The 16,261-nt window shown below is 42.9% G+C and overlaps 1 protein-coding gene across 2 annotated transcripts in view; it reads right to left on the minus strand.

Annotated features, from left to right (window-relative positions):
• The window catches only part of reln (reelin), a 203,848-nt gene that overhangs the window by 48,414 nt on the left and 139,173 nt on the right, over positions 1 to 16,261 (minus strand). For both annotated transcript variants that reach the window (XM_049473397.1, XM_049473396.1), the window contains exons 23-32: positions 6,641 to 6,778; positions 6,330 to 6,516; positions 5,730 to 5,935; positions 5,472 to 5,643; positions 4,320 to 4,526; positions 3,887 to 4,122; positions 3,607 to 3,764; positions 2,230 to 2,437; positions 1,144 to 1,220; positions 87 to 245 (exon numbers count right to left, since the gene is read on the minus strand). In XM_049473397.1, the coding sequence (XP_049329354.1) occupies positions 87 to 245; positions 1,144 to 1,220; positions 2,230 to 2,437; positions 3,607 to 3,764; positions 3,887 to 4,122; positions 4,320 to 4,526; positions 5,472 to 5,643; positions 5,730 to 5,935; positions 6,330 to 6,516; positions 6,641 to 6,778 (1,748 nt within the window). The remainder of the gene's footprint in view (positions 1 to 86; positions 246 to 1,143; positions 1,221 to 2,229; positions 2,438 to 3,606; positions 3,765 to 3,886; positions 4,123 to 4,319; positions 4,527 to 5,471; positions 5,644 to 5,729; positions 5,936 to 6,329; positions 6,517 to 6,640; positions 6,779 to 16,261) is intronic.

The raw sequence follows: 16,261 nt of genomic DNA on the forward strand, positions 1-16,261 counted from the left end.
TTTTTTTTTGACAGTCCACTTTTAAAGGTGGATTTATAATGTAAGAGGAGATAGTGATTAGTGCAGTAGTGAACTGATAGCCTGACCTTGTTGGGGCTGCCACCAGCGGAACACAGTGTAGGGCGTCTTTGCGTAAGGAGGAAGCTCAATCGTCACAACCTGAGGTTCCAGAAAAGAACCGAAATCCAGCTCCCGCAGGAAGTGCCACTGCACACCGTTATTGATGGAGCACTGCACGATCACCCCTGAAACAGAGTTGACTATTTTATTAATTATAATTAGTATCTGAGTATCCAACAAATTACAATTAGCTATTATAGTCTAGAGAGTCTATCTATCTATTAAAACACAGAATCATTTAAATACAATTATTTGATATAATACAAACCCTGCTTTTTATATTATGTACGGTATAAACCATTAAAAATGAAAAATCAATTATTGTATTCTTAATTCCTGAACCGAATTACTGTATTCACAATAGTCTACAGTGTGTTTATAATAAAATAGAAACACAGAATTATTCCTGTTATTCCTAAACTGTTTCCCTCAACCAGCCAATGACATCACACGGCTTATCAATAAAAATGATCAGGAACAGTCTAGGCTCTGTTTAGTTCCGGCATGGAGCAGGTTACAATATGTTGCTATAGTAACTGAGCAGAATTACGACAAGCCTTTCTCATGGAAACAAATTTTATCAAAATTATTTTGTAAACTAATATTTTTCATTATTCTGGACAGGTCTGAAAATGATTGTTTTTATTTTTTTTTTTCGTATTTTACATTTTATTATAATAATTGTTTATATCTTTACTATTATTTTACATTTTTGTCCACTTATCCTTTTATTCTTAATTATTTTATTTCTTCTTAATTAAATCATATATTGTTAGTTTTTCCAATGCTTTTAACATGTTTTATTGTTTTGTTTAAGAAGTTACTTATTTTAGCTTAACCTGATTAAATATTTTAAAGATACAAAAGGAATTTTTCTGGTCAGCTTCTGATTTGATAGTGAGTGATACATGCTAATGTTTTTTTTAGCAAATGTAATTGGAGACTGTAAATCCAGTTAATTCAGTACAGCTGATGAAAGTAAGATATACAGGAATAAAAAACTAAGAACAGGGAGAGGTGTACCTTCGTTGCGGGTCCTGGGCCTCGTGCAGGTTGGGCCCGTGTTTTTCCCACCAATCCGAATGTAGAACTGAATCAGTCTATATAAACATAGTCGAGAAATAGCAACATGGTTATAAATGAAACAGGTTCAATCATTCAGAAACAGTTATAAAAATTAAACTGATAAATCAGGCAGGACTTACTGTATTTTTCACACTATAAGTCGTTCATAAATTCTTTTAATTTTTCCCAAAAATCTTATAATCCGGTGCTCCTTATGTATAAATTTTACCAGTCAGATATTAAGGAGCAGTAAAGCCACTCCACTGAAGTACTGTGAAGTTTCCCTGGCTGGGTGCAGCAGCATTAGCATTAGCCACTAACCGCAGCAGTAGCTCTTTCGTCGTTTAGAGGGGAGTATATCAAATTGTAATCTGTCTGTTTACCGTGTTAAAACAAGCTACATGGGTTAAACCACTAGCTGATAGCCACTCAGGAACCGGAACACTTAGGGCTCCTCAGTCTACTGCTATTGGAAGGCATTTACTAGCTGCTAACTGTGGCTGGATAGTGCTGCTAACCGGGACTGGCGAGAGAAATCTGTGTAGATTAATATCCAGCGCTTGTTTGACTTTGAAAAAAAGTTTTTTTCTGAATTACAGTTTTGTTTACTCAGGCAGGGCAAGACCTGCTGAATAAGAAGGGAAAGATGGCGACACCCTTGCTCACTTCAGTGTAGGCATTCTCACTATTCTCGATTAATGCGCCTTATAATCTGCTGCGCCAGATATAAAAACAGACCAGAAAATAGAAGTTAATTTATAGCACGCCTATCGTCCGAAAAATACGGTAAACCCCTAATAAATCCCAAGCATTATACGCAGTTTAAAAATCCTGGCTAGGCACATTTTTGTGTGTCCAAAAGAATAAGGGCATATGGTCACTTTAAAATTGGCTAAAGCTAATGTTGCTAACAGTGGGGATGTGGGATTTGCTGTTGACAGACAAGTGATAGCAGTGATTGCAGCAGTCAGACATGTGGTGTTGCCAGATCTTCAGCAGAGACGAGTTGCTGGGTCATGGTAGGAGAACAGATGGAGCACTAACCGGGTATTGGTGGTGTCCAGGGGCACAGTGCGAGCCTCTCGCCATCCAGAACTGCTGAAGTAGAGAGCTTTTCCCTCGCTGATGGTTCCACAGCCTCCGTCTATCTGCCCACCACTGATTCCTTGCCAAAGAGGGCTCAACTTACCCTCAAAGCCCTCAGCCAACTCAGTGGGACTGGCAACAGAGGGTACACAGCTGTCCTGCTCCACTGATGAACACACACACACACACACACACAAACGCACACACACGAAGAATTTGCTGAGCACTTTCAATTAGGACAAAAACCTACAACACTAATTCCATGTTGGGATGCTGTGTAAGATGTGGTACTGTAGATGTGGAGCATCCAAAGTTCCTTTTTTACATGTAGGAACATGCCATTGTTTTTATTAGTATCGATTGCTTTTTTCAGTTATATTGCTGCCATCAAGTTCTAACTGAATTAATGTTTTACATAGTAAAATGTCTTAGATTCTTCTTCTAATGTGTTTTGTGTTCTACTGTGAATAAAATATAGTTTTATAAAATTTGCAAATCTAATTTATCGTATTTTCCACACTATAAGGTTCACTTAAAATCCTTTAATTTTCCCAAAAATCATTAGTGTGTCTTTTAATACAGTGCACCTTATGCATATTTTTTCAGTCAGGTATTAAGGAGCAGTAAAGCCACACTGCTGAAGTATACAGTTATACAGAAGATTCAGTTTAGTTCTCCAGCACCAATATTAGAGCACTATTAGCATTAGCCGCTAACTGCGCTAAGCGCTAACTCTTTCACCATTCAGCCTGTAGTCTACGTGTTTATCGTGTTAAATCAAGCTACAGTACATGGAAAGAACCGATAGCTAATATCGCCCTGCTTATTGGAACATTCAGGGTAGTGCTGACGGGAGGCATTAACTTGTGCGAACTGCTGCTAGTGCTAGCAGTTAGCCACTAATGCTAATGCTGCTGCACCCAGCCTTAGTGGTAATCTGGAAGTCTAAGCTTACTGTAAATAAACGGAAGTGCTTTTTTTCACCAAAATAACCAGGAGAGAAAACTATGTAAATTAACATACAGCGCTCAATTGAAAAAATATATGCATTTTTTTGTTTACTTAACCCAGCAGTGAGACCAGCTAAATTAGAAGGGAAACATGGCGACACTTCTGTTCCTTACTAGTGTTACTTGATGCACCTTTTAATCTTGTGCACCCTATGTATGAAAATAGACCAGAAAATGGATGTTTATTGATAGTGCGCCTCATAATCCAGTGCCCCTTATTGTGTGAAAAATATGGTACATGAATTTATATTTTACATGGCGTCCCAACATTTTTTAGAAATTAGGTTTGTATAAAACATAACTTCACACAGCTTTATACAATTACCTGTATAGCCCATGTCACAGAAGCAGACTCCTGAAATGCAGTCCCCATGACCCCCACAGTGATTAGGACAGGGCTCAGAGATGTAAACACTGTCCAGGGCGAATGCGGGGGCATCCTGATGAACGCTGCTCTCTTGAAACCAGCGGAACCGTGTCTTACTGATGAGGAGACAGAGAGAAAACTTATGCAGGAACCTGACAATATTTTATTTTACAGAATGCTTCTTGCCAAGCATTTCATGAACTGATCATTTAATGAAGTGAGGTCAGTTCTAAAGTACCTTGCAGCTACATTTCGTGGAATTACAACAGTAACTCTGGTCCAGCGCTCGTAGTCTCCAACGTTGTAGATGGTGGGCTCTCTAAGCTCTCGTGCGCTACCTTCACAGCCTGCTGTCCCAGCGGAGCCTGGAAAACAGCCCTCCCGCACCAGAGCCCAGGTGCGCCCTGCATCGTGGGAGTACTGCAGCAGCACGGGAGTGGAAGCGCTAAAATCTGACTCGCACCCAATGTTCAACTAGGAACAGAAATGATAAGATTCATTTTGCAATACTGATGAAAATGCTTATTGGTAAAATAATAAAATGACCTGTACATCTCACTGTTAGCAAATGAGGCCAGTATTATGTTGAAATAGATCAAAACATCTCTGAATATGAAAGAAAAGATAAAGACAGATAAGAGAGTGGACTGGTGTTCATGCACGCTCAGCACCTTGAACTGTAATGTGTATCCAGGGCGGAGGGCCAGGTCCCGGGTCACAGCGACCCTGTCCCCGTCAGATCTCCCGAACACCATGGCGGAGGGAGTGGGGGCACAGAAACTTCCGTTCCGTTCCTTGTCCATTCCCTCGTTTCCCAGCATCAGCCACACACTCATTTGATTCAGCGGATAATCAAACGCTGGCTTCTCGTAAAAATTCTACCAACAGAGATCCAGCAGAGGAGAAAAGGGAGTCACAATGTGTAACGATAACTAATAAAAATAAAAATTATCAGCATGATCAGCACGCCTTCATTCATTTTAGATTTTATTACCGTATTTTCTGCGATATAAGTCGTACTTAAAATTTATTCATTAATAAATATATTTATTTACCCAAAAATCATCAGTGCGCCTTATAATCTGGTGCACCTTATTTATAAATTTGTAAGGAGCAGTAAAACCACTCTGCTGAAGTACAGAGTTATACAGGAGTTTTAGGTTCAGCATAAGCGCTTGCCGCTAACCGCTAGCTGGTCCTCAGTGTATTGCTGTTGGGCAGCATTAGCCACTAAACTCTAGCGCTAGCAGTTAACCGCTAATGCTAATGCTCCAGCATTTGGTAATTTAAGCTTACTGTAAATAAATGGAAGCACTTTATTCACCCATATGAACAGTGTTCAGGAGGGAAATCTGTGTAGAATAACATCCAATGCTTGTTTTTTAAAATAAGTTGATCCACTGTGTTTTATTATCAAGTCTAAAGTCAGTGCAGTTTTGTTTTCCCAAAAAATCTTACAGCACTTCATGCTTCCCTCTGCTACTGACAACTTTTATGGAGATGCAGATTTCATTTTCCAGCAGGACTTGGCACACTGCCCACACTGCAGAAAGTACCAATTTGTCTTATATAATATTCTCATTTTCTAAGACACTGATTTTTGGATTTTCATTGGCTGTAAGCCATAAGCATCAACAATAAAATATATAAACGTTTAAAATAGATCACATTAATACATCTATATAATATATGAGTTTCACATTTTCAACTGAATTACTGAAATTAAGTAACTTTTCTATGATATAATGTTTTTTTGAGATGCACTAATATATGTTTGCATCCAAAAAGAGCATATAATGTAAAGTTTGAGGACTCCAAGTTACCTGAGGAAGAGTGGGGTTAGCCATTGGAATGACATGCTTCTCTCTCTCAGACAGAATGATCACATCGTCAATAGCCCACTGGTCATAACCCTCGCCTGAATGGAGGGGCTGCCACCAGCGGAACCGCGTACACTGAGTCTTAGCAGCTTGAGGCAACTCGTAATAAACAAACCTGCAGCCACAGAAATAAGAAGATATTCTTACAGAGATAGAAGAGATTATAATTATAATGAATCAAATATATCGCTCCCTCCTTACCGAGGTTTAGTGAAGTCAGTGAAGTACATCTCTGCAATCAGACCCCAGCTGATGCCTCCATTATTACTGTACTGCAGAAGAACTCCCTCCTCCCTGGTGTCAGCTTGGTTACACTCCACCCAGTCTCCACCCACTCGCAGGTAGAACTGCACAAACTCCGCCCATTCTGTGTCCAAGTCCCAACTCACTAGCTGCCTCAATCCAGCCTACCGGAAAAAGGACACAAATAAAATGTGTATTTTAACTTGTATATTATGGATTTATAATCAAAAAACATTATTTTTAATATTTTTAATTCTCTGAATGATTTTAATAATTATATGTCATGGTAATGTTTATATTGAGATATAGTGGGAATAGGTAACAAATGCTATTTTTTCAGTTTTCTAAGTAGTTTTTATTAATGTTTTGCAATTAGATCAATGTACAAAACACATGTTTAATAATAAAGTGTATTTTACATTTTTCTTAATTTTGTGTGCACATTTATACATGTAATTTCCTGGTAACAGAAATGGCACCAATTCAGTGAAACAGCCCATTTATTCTACAGCTCCTGCATTAATAATTAGAACGCTTGCTGGACAGGTGATTTTATACCTTGCTAAAGTACAAAGAAGATCCAGATGACACAACGCCACAGCCCTGGTCAGGAGACACAATCTCTCCACCGGTCACCTCCTGCCACGTCACCGTTAATGATTCCTGGGACTCGAAATCTGCGAGCACACTGGAGGATAGTGAAGAGGAGGGCTGACAGTTCGGACCAGAAAAACCCTCATCACACCTGCAGAGGAAGAGCACAAATAATAATAATGATAATAATCAGTAACAGCTACACATAAAACAAGAGCTGGAGGCAGATTCCTTTTTTATTCTTTGTTTAAAAAAGATATATTGTCAGGATTCACCTGCAGTGACCATGATCACACCAGCCATGTCCATGACACATCTGAGGACACTGCTGTCCAATGTAGATGTCATCCAGAGCCCACTCGTCCTGTTCACTGTAGTAGTTCTGGATCCAACGAAACCGTGTGGCTCCAGACCTGTTAAATAACCAGAAAGTTTAATTCTTGTCAAAAACTTGAGCTACACTAATACACACTTATAAGAACACCAATCCAGCAGAAATCATGAGGGAATATAGTAATATTATATCTTTTAGCATTACATTACCTTTTTAAAAATGTACTATTTTTTTAAAGGTCGGACAATGATTATTACAGAGCTATTAAGAAACAATTACTTAGATCTCAGGGTGCTGGTTTCTTAGTAGTTCCTAAAATTCAGAGGAGCTCTGCAGGAGGAAGAGCTTTCTCTTATAAAGCGCCTCAACTCTGGAATAATCTCCCCGAATATGTTCGGGACTCAGACACAGTCTCAATCTTTAAGTCTAGACTGAAAACTTACTTGTTTAGTTTAGCTTTTGGTAATTAATGTTTTTCCCTTTAGATAAGGCTGCAGATCCAGGGGTTCATGGACAGAGGGAATTGTGGGTAAACTGAGATGCTGGTGCTGTTGTTCTCCCACTGCACACGGTCACTCAGGTTTGTGGACGGTGGAGTGGGTGGATGCCGGTGTTTCAGGGAGCCTCAATGTCTATGTTACCTTCTGGCTCTCTGCCTTTAGTTAGGCTGTTTTATTCAGTTCTGCCGGAGTCATTAGAAACACTAATTCATTCATTACTGGTGCTGCTATACACCTGAATACATTAGATCTGTATGGATAAATAATGACTTTCTAATATTAAATTAAAAGCTGTATAACCAGTGGTAGGAGGGTCCCCCCTTATATGTGAGCCTTGGTCCTCCCAGTGTTTGGTCCTCTGTCCTGCGATCATGTTTCTGTAAAGCTGCATTGCGATATCACGTGTAAAAAGCACTGTACAAATATATTTGATTTGATTCAATAATCAGATTGTTAGAGCATTATGAAGGAGATGCTGAAAACCTAATTTCCTCCACACTTGCCATTAGTACTTGTGAACAAATAGCTCAATCTTTTCAGTTTCTTTTTATCAGAAAAAAGAATATTACTTCTACATAGTGCTGGGCTATTATGGCCTAAAAAATAATCTTCGATTTTTTCACAAAAAAACAGATTTTCAATTATAATAGATTTTTTTTTTACTACAGATGACAAAGAAATGGTTCAAAACTAGGTTTACCTGTAAAAAAAAATCTTAGCCCCTCTGTTTTTGATTGTGTTCTGGTTAGACACTGGCCTGCTTTTGGATCTTGCTCTTTGCCCTACCCATGGTTGGTGTTAATTACCCATGGTTATTGCCTTACCCATGGTTAGAATCTTCTGTTTATGACCTTCTGCTTCAATCACTCTGGTATGTTGTGTGTTTATGCTGCCTTGCTGTTTGCTGTTGTTAGTTACTCCTGTGATGCTGTTACCATCTTTAATATATATATATATATATATATATGTGTGTGTGTGTGTGTGTGTGTGTGTGTGTTTGGTGTTCAGACACTTTGGGTTAAGTCGACTCATTGATCAGTGATTTTATGATAGAACTATTGCATATATTAGTTTAAAAATCTAAAATATCTGTATTGTGAAGGTGCCCCTGGGCATAGGGGCGTGGCCAACCTGACCCGACAGTCAGGAGGCACACAGATACACAGAGACAGAGTGTGGGGCTCTAGGAACTTGTTACTTCCAGTCTTTTAAGGGTCTGTTCTTCCTCAGTCTTCCTCTCACCTGTAGCGTTTCTCTGAGTGAGGGCTGATAGAAGGCTGATGCCGGTCTCAGCGAGCTGCTTAATCAGCCCTGATTCAGACAAGCTGGGACAGGCAGGGGCTCTGTGTCACGGCGTGGGGCGGACCCACGGCTTCCCCGCCTCCGCACGTCACAGTATGTAAAATCTTAAATACTCCATTTAGAAAATCACATTAAAACTGTCATTCAAATTAGCCAAATTAATCGTGAAAATCGCCCAGCACTACTTTAACATTTAGGAGACATTTTTCAAACTCACAGCTGATTGTGAGATTGGCTCCAACCTGCCTTAATCTCCTTGATAAGGTATCACACAGGAACTCCCAAATAATCTCTATTATATTGACCTCTGGGTTCTTGTGGAGCCCCTGGCACAATGGCCTGTGCCAGAGGCTCCCGTGCACTTGTGCTCTTTCAATCTGCAGAGCTTTTCTCCAATCCTTCCCCAGATTCTTGACACAATTCTGTCTTACAGATCTACAGACATTTTTTTCTCAACCTCATGGCTGTTTTCTCACCCTGACAGGTGTGCTGTTATTAATTATGAATGAATTCAGTTTGAGGTGCAAAGCTGTGGAAGCAACTCAAGAACCACTGATAGCAGTGATAAGCACCAGATCTTCAAGAGAAGAGCCTAAAAGCTATAATTACAATTAAAAATACGATTAAAGAGAAGAAAAAACATGAATAAAAATGCACAGTGTATTACAGTATGAGCTGCTTACACTGCTTGAAGTAAAAAGGCAATGTGAAAAGATTTCTACACTCACAGATGAAGTGTAGAAACTAGAATGGTTAATATAAAGAAATGAGGAAGTAATAATGGTTCACAGTGGTAAAACAAGGCAACCAAAACCAAACCAAACCATCAAAATCAGCATCTCTAACATTATTACTGTCATGTCTGGTGCTGAAAGCACGTCTGTGTCTCCCACATCCAGCTCTATCTGCGATTCTCACAGTAACAACTACAATACCCAGAACGCACCACTCCATGACACAACACACACTCCCGATCACATGACACGTCACATGACGCCACCAGGAAGTCCCGAGTACTGATTACTCAGTGTATTTAAGGGCCATGCTCACACTCACACCTCGCCGAGTATCTGTTTGGTAAATCCTACAATACAAAGCGTTTCTCTTGCCCTTGCTATTCTCCGTGTATGATCTTGTTTTTGTTTTCTATCGACTTTGATTTTTGCCTGCTCCCTTGTGTTGGATTACCGTGTATGACCTGGACTGTTTATTGTACTCTGGATTTTTGCCTACCCTGTGATACTGCCTACCCGTGTATGAACTCTGGACTGTTCCCCGGTTATGGTATGGTTTCTCTACACTGTGCATTTTTGGTACTGACCCTGTTTCTGTTGACTACCCCTGTCTACTCTATAACTTTAATAAAAGTTATTTTATTGTATCTGCACCAGTCTCATTCCTGTCTGGCCCTGACAAGATACTCGGCCGTAATGACAGAGACTGCGGATACAGAGTCTATTAAGTCTGGTTTGGCTAACCAGGGTCGGCTTTTAGGTCAGCACCAGCAAACGCTCGCTGGTGTGACCCAAGCTGTTGATGAGCTAGCACGCCACCAGGTTAACCAACAGCAGCAGCTAGCCGATATTATGAGTCACCTCCGGGGTTTGTCCACCCAGAACCCTAGCCCAGTGGTTAGCCCTGTAGCCAGTCCTAACAAACCCACTACTCCCGTTTTCGCTGTGTGTAAACCAGAGGTCTATGACGGTAACACTGAGAAGTGTAATGGATTTCTGCTCCAGTGCTCCGTGTTTTTTAGCAACTCACCTCCTGCTTCTGATAAAGCTAAAATCGGGTTTATAATTTCTCGGTTGTCTGGCAAGGCTTTGGACTGGGCTACAGCGATTTGGGAGAGCATTTCTGAATCCAGCTACGACACTTTTTTGTCTATTTTTCGCAGCGTTTTTGATCATACACGCTATGGGCAATCTAGTGGAGAGCTTCTGATTTCCTTGAAGCAAGGTAAACTATCTGTGGCAGCCTTTGCTCTGGAGTTCCGTACGTTAGCCGCTAGCAGCGGTTGGAACGACCCTGCTCTCATCTCCATGTTTCGACACGGACTTAACCCTGAGATTCAAAGAGAACTTGCATGCAAGGACGACTCACTCACCCTGGATCAGCTGATCGCTCTGTCTATCCGTCTGGATCAGCTCCTCTCCCGTAAGCCCAAAGCTGTTAGCCACACTCCTGTGGTTCGCCCTGCACTACTCCAGTCCGGGAATCCAGTTCCGGAATCTGTGCCTGCACCCAGCTCCGAACCCATGGACATCACACGATCCAGACTATCCGTCGCTGAGAGGCAGCGTCGCATACGCCTTCACCTGTGCCTCTATTGTGGTGGTCCAGGTCATCTAAGGGCTAACTGTGAACTCCGGCCCAATTCTGCTCAAGCGTCTGCTCTGGGACAGCGCGTGGAGAGTGCTCCACGCGCTAACGTGGTATGTACCCCTGTTTCTACACTTAAAGAAAAATGTTTTGTGTTGCCTGTTATTATTACCACTCCAACGGATGTTTTTTGTGTCTCAGCGCTTGTAGATTCTGGGTCGGAGGGGAACTTTATCAGCCTGGATTTGGTGGAGGAGCACGCCATACCCACGAAAGTTCTCCCCAAGTCGATCTCCATCCATGCCATCGATGGAGAGACTGTACGCTCCAAACCTGTGACCCTGCAGACTCTTCCTCTCACCCTTCAAGCCAGCGCTCTACATGTGGAACAGCTCTCTCTCTATGTGCTCCCACGCACAGAACATCCACTGGTTTTGGGAGCGCCATGGCTAAAGACACACGACCCCGTCATTTCATGGAGCCTGGGAGACATCACTGCCTGGTCTCCTTTCTGTCGTGAGAACTGTTTATCTTTAATTTCACTCTCTTTGCAATCTACCTCTGTCGAAAGCCCTAATTCTGTAGATACCCCTGCTATTCCCTCCGAGTACTATGATTTTTCTGATGTGTTTAGTAAAGCTAAAGCTACCGAGTTACCTCCGCATCGCCCCTATGATTGCTCTATTGATTTGATAGAGGGTTCTGTACTGCCCAAAGCTCGTGTATACCCATTGTCTCGTGATGAGGAGAAGGCTATGGAAGAGTATGTTAGTGAAGCTCTTGCGCAGGGTTTCATTCGCCCATCCAAATCCCCAGTTGGTTCAGGTTTCTTCTTCGTGAAGAAGAAGGATGGGGGTTTGAGACCCTGCATAGATTACAGAGGCTTAAACGACATTACGAAAAAATTCGCTTACCCGCTCCCGTTAATCCCAGCAGCACTCGAACAGTTACGTAATGCTGTGTACTTCACCAAACTCGATCTCCGTAGCGCTTATAATCTCATTCGCATCAGGGAGGGTGACGAATGGAAAACGGCGTTTTCCACCACCAACGGCCACTATGAATACCTGGTCATGAGCTACGGTCTCGCTAACGCCCCAGCCATATTCCAGTCATTTATGAACGACATATTTCGCGATCTTATTAATCACTCTGTTGTCCTTTTTATAGACGACATCCTTGTCTATTCCCCAGATCTCCCCACACACATACAGCATGTTCGCCAAGTTCTCCAACGCCTGAGAGAACATAGCCTGTTTGCCAAAGCCGAGAAATGTGAGTTCCACACGCAAAGGGTCACATTTCTCGGCTACGTTATTAGTTCCTCCGGTGTCCTTATGGACGATGAGAAAGTAACTGCCGTTACTAATTGGCCAGTGCCCCAGACCATTAAAGAACTCCAGCGATTCCTTGGCTTCGCTAATTTTTATAGGCGGTTCATCCGTAACTTTAGCTCCATTGCTGCGCCCCTGACTGCTCTCACTAAGGGGGCTGCTAAAACCCTGAAGTGGTCACCCGAAGCGGATCGCGCTTTCTGTGAGCTGAAAACTGCGTTCACTTCAGCCCCTGTACTTAGGCACCCTAATCCCGAGTTTCCCTTCGTAGTGGAAGTGGACGCTTCCGAATCGGGTGTTGGCGCGGTTCTCTCTCAGCGTAGTGGGTCGCCACCCAAATTGTTTCCTGTAGCCTTCTTCTCACGCAAGCTTTCCCCTGCGGAGCGTAACTATGGGATAGGGGATAGGGAACTTCTTGCTGTGAAATTAGCTCTAGAAGAATGGCGTCACTGGCTGGAGGGGTCCGTTCATCCGTTTACTGTGTATACTGATCACAAGAATTTGGAATACCTCCGCACGGCTAAACGACTTAATCCGAGACAAGCACGTTGGTCTCTTTTTTTCTCTAGATTTAACTTCTCGATCTCGTTCCGTCCGGGAAGCCGTAATACTAAAGCTGATGCGCTGTCCAGGGTTTACAGCACTGTGGATAGCGCATCCCAGCCCCAGGAGGCTGAACGCATTCTTCCTCCCTCTGTTCAGATCGCAGCCATTCAATGGGAGTTAGACGATCAGATTCGCCAAAGTAACGCTAATCACCCCAATTCTGAGGACTGTCCTCAGGGTAAAACGTTCGTACCCGTCCAGTTTCGAGACAGGCTCATCACCTGGGCTCATTCCGCTTTAACCTCTGGTCATCCTGGTGTCACACGCACGTTACAATTACTCTCTGCCCGTTACTGGTGGGATTCTATGCGTGCTGATGTTCACTCATTCGTTACCTCCTGCTCTGTCTGTGCGCAATGTAAAACGCCTAAAACCCTTCCAGCCGGTAAGCTACTACCTCTCCCTGTACCTGAGAGACCTTGGTCGCATATTGCTGTTGATTTTATTACTGATCTGCCTGTATCTGAGGGTTATACTACAGTTCTCACTGTTGTTGATCGTTTCTCTAGAGGGGTTAAATTTATTCCATTCCCAGCTCTGCCTACTGCCTTCCAAACTGCTCAAGCTATTTATATGCATGTATTTAGACACTTTGGTATCCCCGAAGATATTTTGTCTGACCGTGGTCCTCAATTTACCTCTCGTGTGTGGAAGGCATTTTTTGAACATCTCGGTGTACATGTCAGTCTCACTTCTGGGTTCCACCCTACATGTAATGGTCAATGTGAGAGGGTTAATCAGGAACTCGGGAAATTCCTCCGCACATACTGCTTCAAACATCCCACTGATTGGTCACAATACCTCGTTTGGGCTGAAATTGCTCAAAACTCCCTTGTTAACACTACCTCTGGCCTCACCCCCTTTCAGTGTGTTCTGGGTTTTCAGCCTCCTCTAGCTCCTTGGACAGCGGTGTCCACTGATGTGCCGGCTGTGGATGAATGGATGAGGCGCAGTGAGCAGGTGTGGGAAGACACGCATCGTAAAGTCTCTGAGGTACTGCGCGTGTACAAGGAGCGTGCGGACAAGCACCGTGGTGACAGCCCAGACTACCAACCAGGAGATCGGGTGTGGCTTTCTACCCGGGACTTTAGGTTTGAGGGTAGTTGTAGAAAACTCCTGCCTAAGTTTATTGGTCCTCTTAAGATTTTGTCACGTATTAATGAAGTTACTTACAAGGTGGAGTTACCCCCTCAGTATCGTATTAATAATTCTTTTCATGTATCTCTCCTCAAGCCTATGGTCCCGGGTCCGCTCGCTGACGCTGCACCGGCTGATGTTCCACCCGCGGCTGTGGAGGGGGAGGGGTCGTCCACGTATGCTGTCCGGGAGGTGCTGGATTCACGCAGACGTGGGGGTGTACTCCAATACCTTATCGATTGGGAGGGGTATGGTCCGGAGGAGCGTTGTTGGGTGGCTGCCAAAGACGTGCTGGACCCTGCCTTGCTCGTGGAGTTTCATGCTCGTTTTCCTGGTAAGCCTGCACCTAGGCCCCGTGGACGTCCCAAGCGTCCTCCGACCTCCTCTGCTCCAACTCGTCGGGTTTCTCGCTCTGGTGAGCCCCGTCTGTCTGGCACCTCCGCTCCGACACCTGCACCTCCCGCCGGTACTCCCTGTCCGCCGGGTGGTCGTCGCCGGGGTCGGCCCCGTTCTGCCTCCGCTCCGGTCCCTGAGGGGGAGGGTACTGTCATGTCTGGTGCTGAAAGCACGTCTGTGTCTCCCACATCCAGCTCTATCTGCGATTCTCACAGTAACAACTACAATACCCAGAACGCACCACTCCATGACACAACACACACTCCCGATCACATGACACGTCACATGACGCCACCAGGAAGTCCCGAGTACTGATTACTCAGTGTATTTAAGGGCCATGCTCACACTCACACCTCGCCGAGTATCTGTTTGGTAAATCCTACAATACAAAGCGTTTCTCTTGCCCTTGCTATTCTCCGTGTATGATCTTGTTTTTGTTTTCTATCGACTTTGATTTTTGCCTGCTCCCTTGTGTTGGATTACCGTGTATGACCTGGACTGTTTATTGTACTCTGGATTTTTGCCTACCCTGTGATACTGCCTACCCGTGTATGAACTCTGGACTGTTCCCCGGTTATGGTATGGTTTCTCTACACTGTGCATTTTTGGTACTGACCCTGTTTCTGTTGACTACCCCTGTCTACTCTATAACTTTAATAAAAGTTATTTTATTGTATCTGCACCAGTCTCATTCCTGTCTGGCCCTGACAATTACATTATTATTACATCTAACAAAATTACAAACAGTGATCAAATGCTTAGTATTGAGTAGTTGGCCATAATTAAAAAATGGTATAACAAAAAGTACCAGTTCTGGGATTAGCTGAGGTGGACGTGTGACTGTGATATCATGGGCAGGTGGATACTACAGAGTAGGGGTCCTGATTGGTTCAAATCCAGGTTTGCATTACTAGTAATAAGGGCAGTCCTATTGAGAGGGTTGGGTAACTGGCCTTGTAAATTGGGGAGAAAAGGGTATAAATCACCTACCAGACACAAGTCCAGCAGATCCTGAGGATGCTAACACAGTCCTTAATGTCTGTACCAGTCTGTCCTGCCCTGCGGTCACACACTCTCCTAACATGCTGGCTCCAGAATTTCATTCCTCATACAGAACATGCCCCACTTCAGCCAGAAGAGTACTGTAGTTACACATGCGTTGGTATTCACACGTTTAGCTCTTTTGTTAATACTTATACCACAGTTAATTCCCACCTTGCAATATGATTGGCTGAGAGGAGTACTGTTATCAGCCGGTAAATCACTGAAATCGAAGCTCTCCATGTATTACTCCTTACATACAGGTGACCTAGCAACGATGCAGCGCTTACAAACCAAACAGCACAGCTACAAACAGAGCAGCAATGAAACTATTTTAACTAGCGGAGTTTTTATAACCAAACAGATTGCATTTTCTCCTTCTCTTTAACTCAAAATCTTTCAGTAAACAGCAATAATGGAACTGTGGTATAATCACAATGATATACTCAAGATTCGTGCTATAACATGTAATATTGGCACTGCTGTGCTGATCTTAAAACCGCAGCACAGCAGTGCCAATACATGTTATTGCATGAATCTCAAGTGTATTATTGCTTAATTAACACCATCTGGGTACAACAATTTAAACTATATGAACAGGTTTGTTACACCTCTCTACAGGATTTCCACTCTTCTTTTCCCATCTGAGCCAGGTCTGTCAAAATGCTCCAACCGTTCTGAGATCTGAGTTCTACATTGGCCTCTAAATTGCACTCCCACTTTCATAGTCTTTAGATGTCATTATGGCATCCAGCAAAACAAAGCAAAACATCTTTGAATCCCCCCTGTTTAACTGTAGTTGGAGTGTAAATTGTACAGTGGTGTAAGGTGATGTGCCAAAAACCTGTATTTTATCTAATCTGTCCAAATGTACCATAATGTACCATTAAATACAATTTCATTCCTATTATTTCTCCTTCTGAC

Source organism: Astyanax mexicanus, unplaced genomic scaffold, assembly GCF_023375975.1.
Source record: "Astyanax mexicanus isolate ESR-SI-001 unplaced genomic scaffold, AstMex3_surface scaffold_37, whole genome shotgun sequence".
Classification (NCBI taxonomy): domain Eukaryota; kingdom Metazoa; phylum Chordata; class Actinopteri; order Characiformes; family Acestrorhamphidae; genus Astyanax; species Astyanax mexicanus.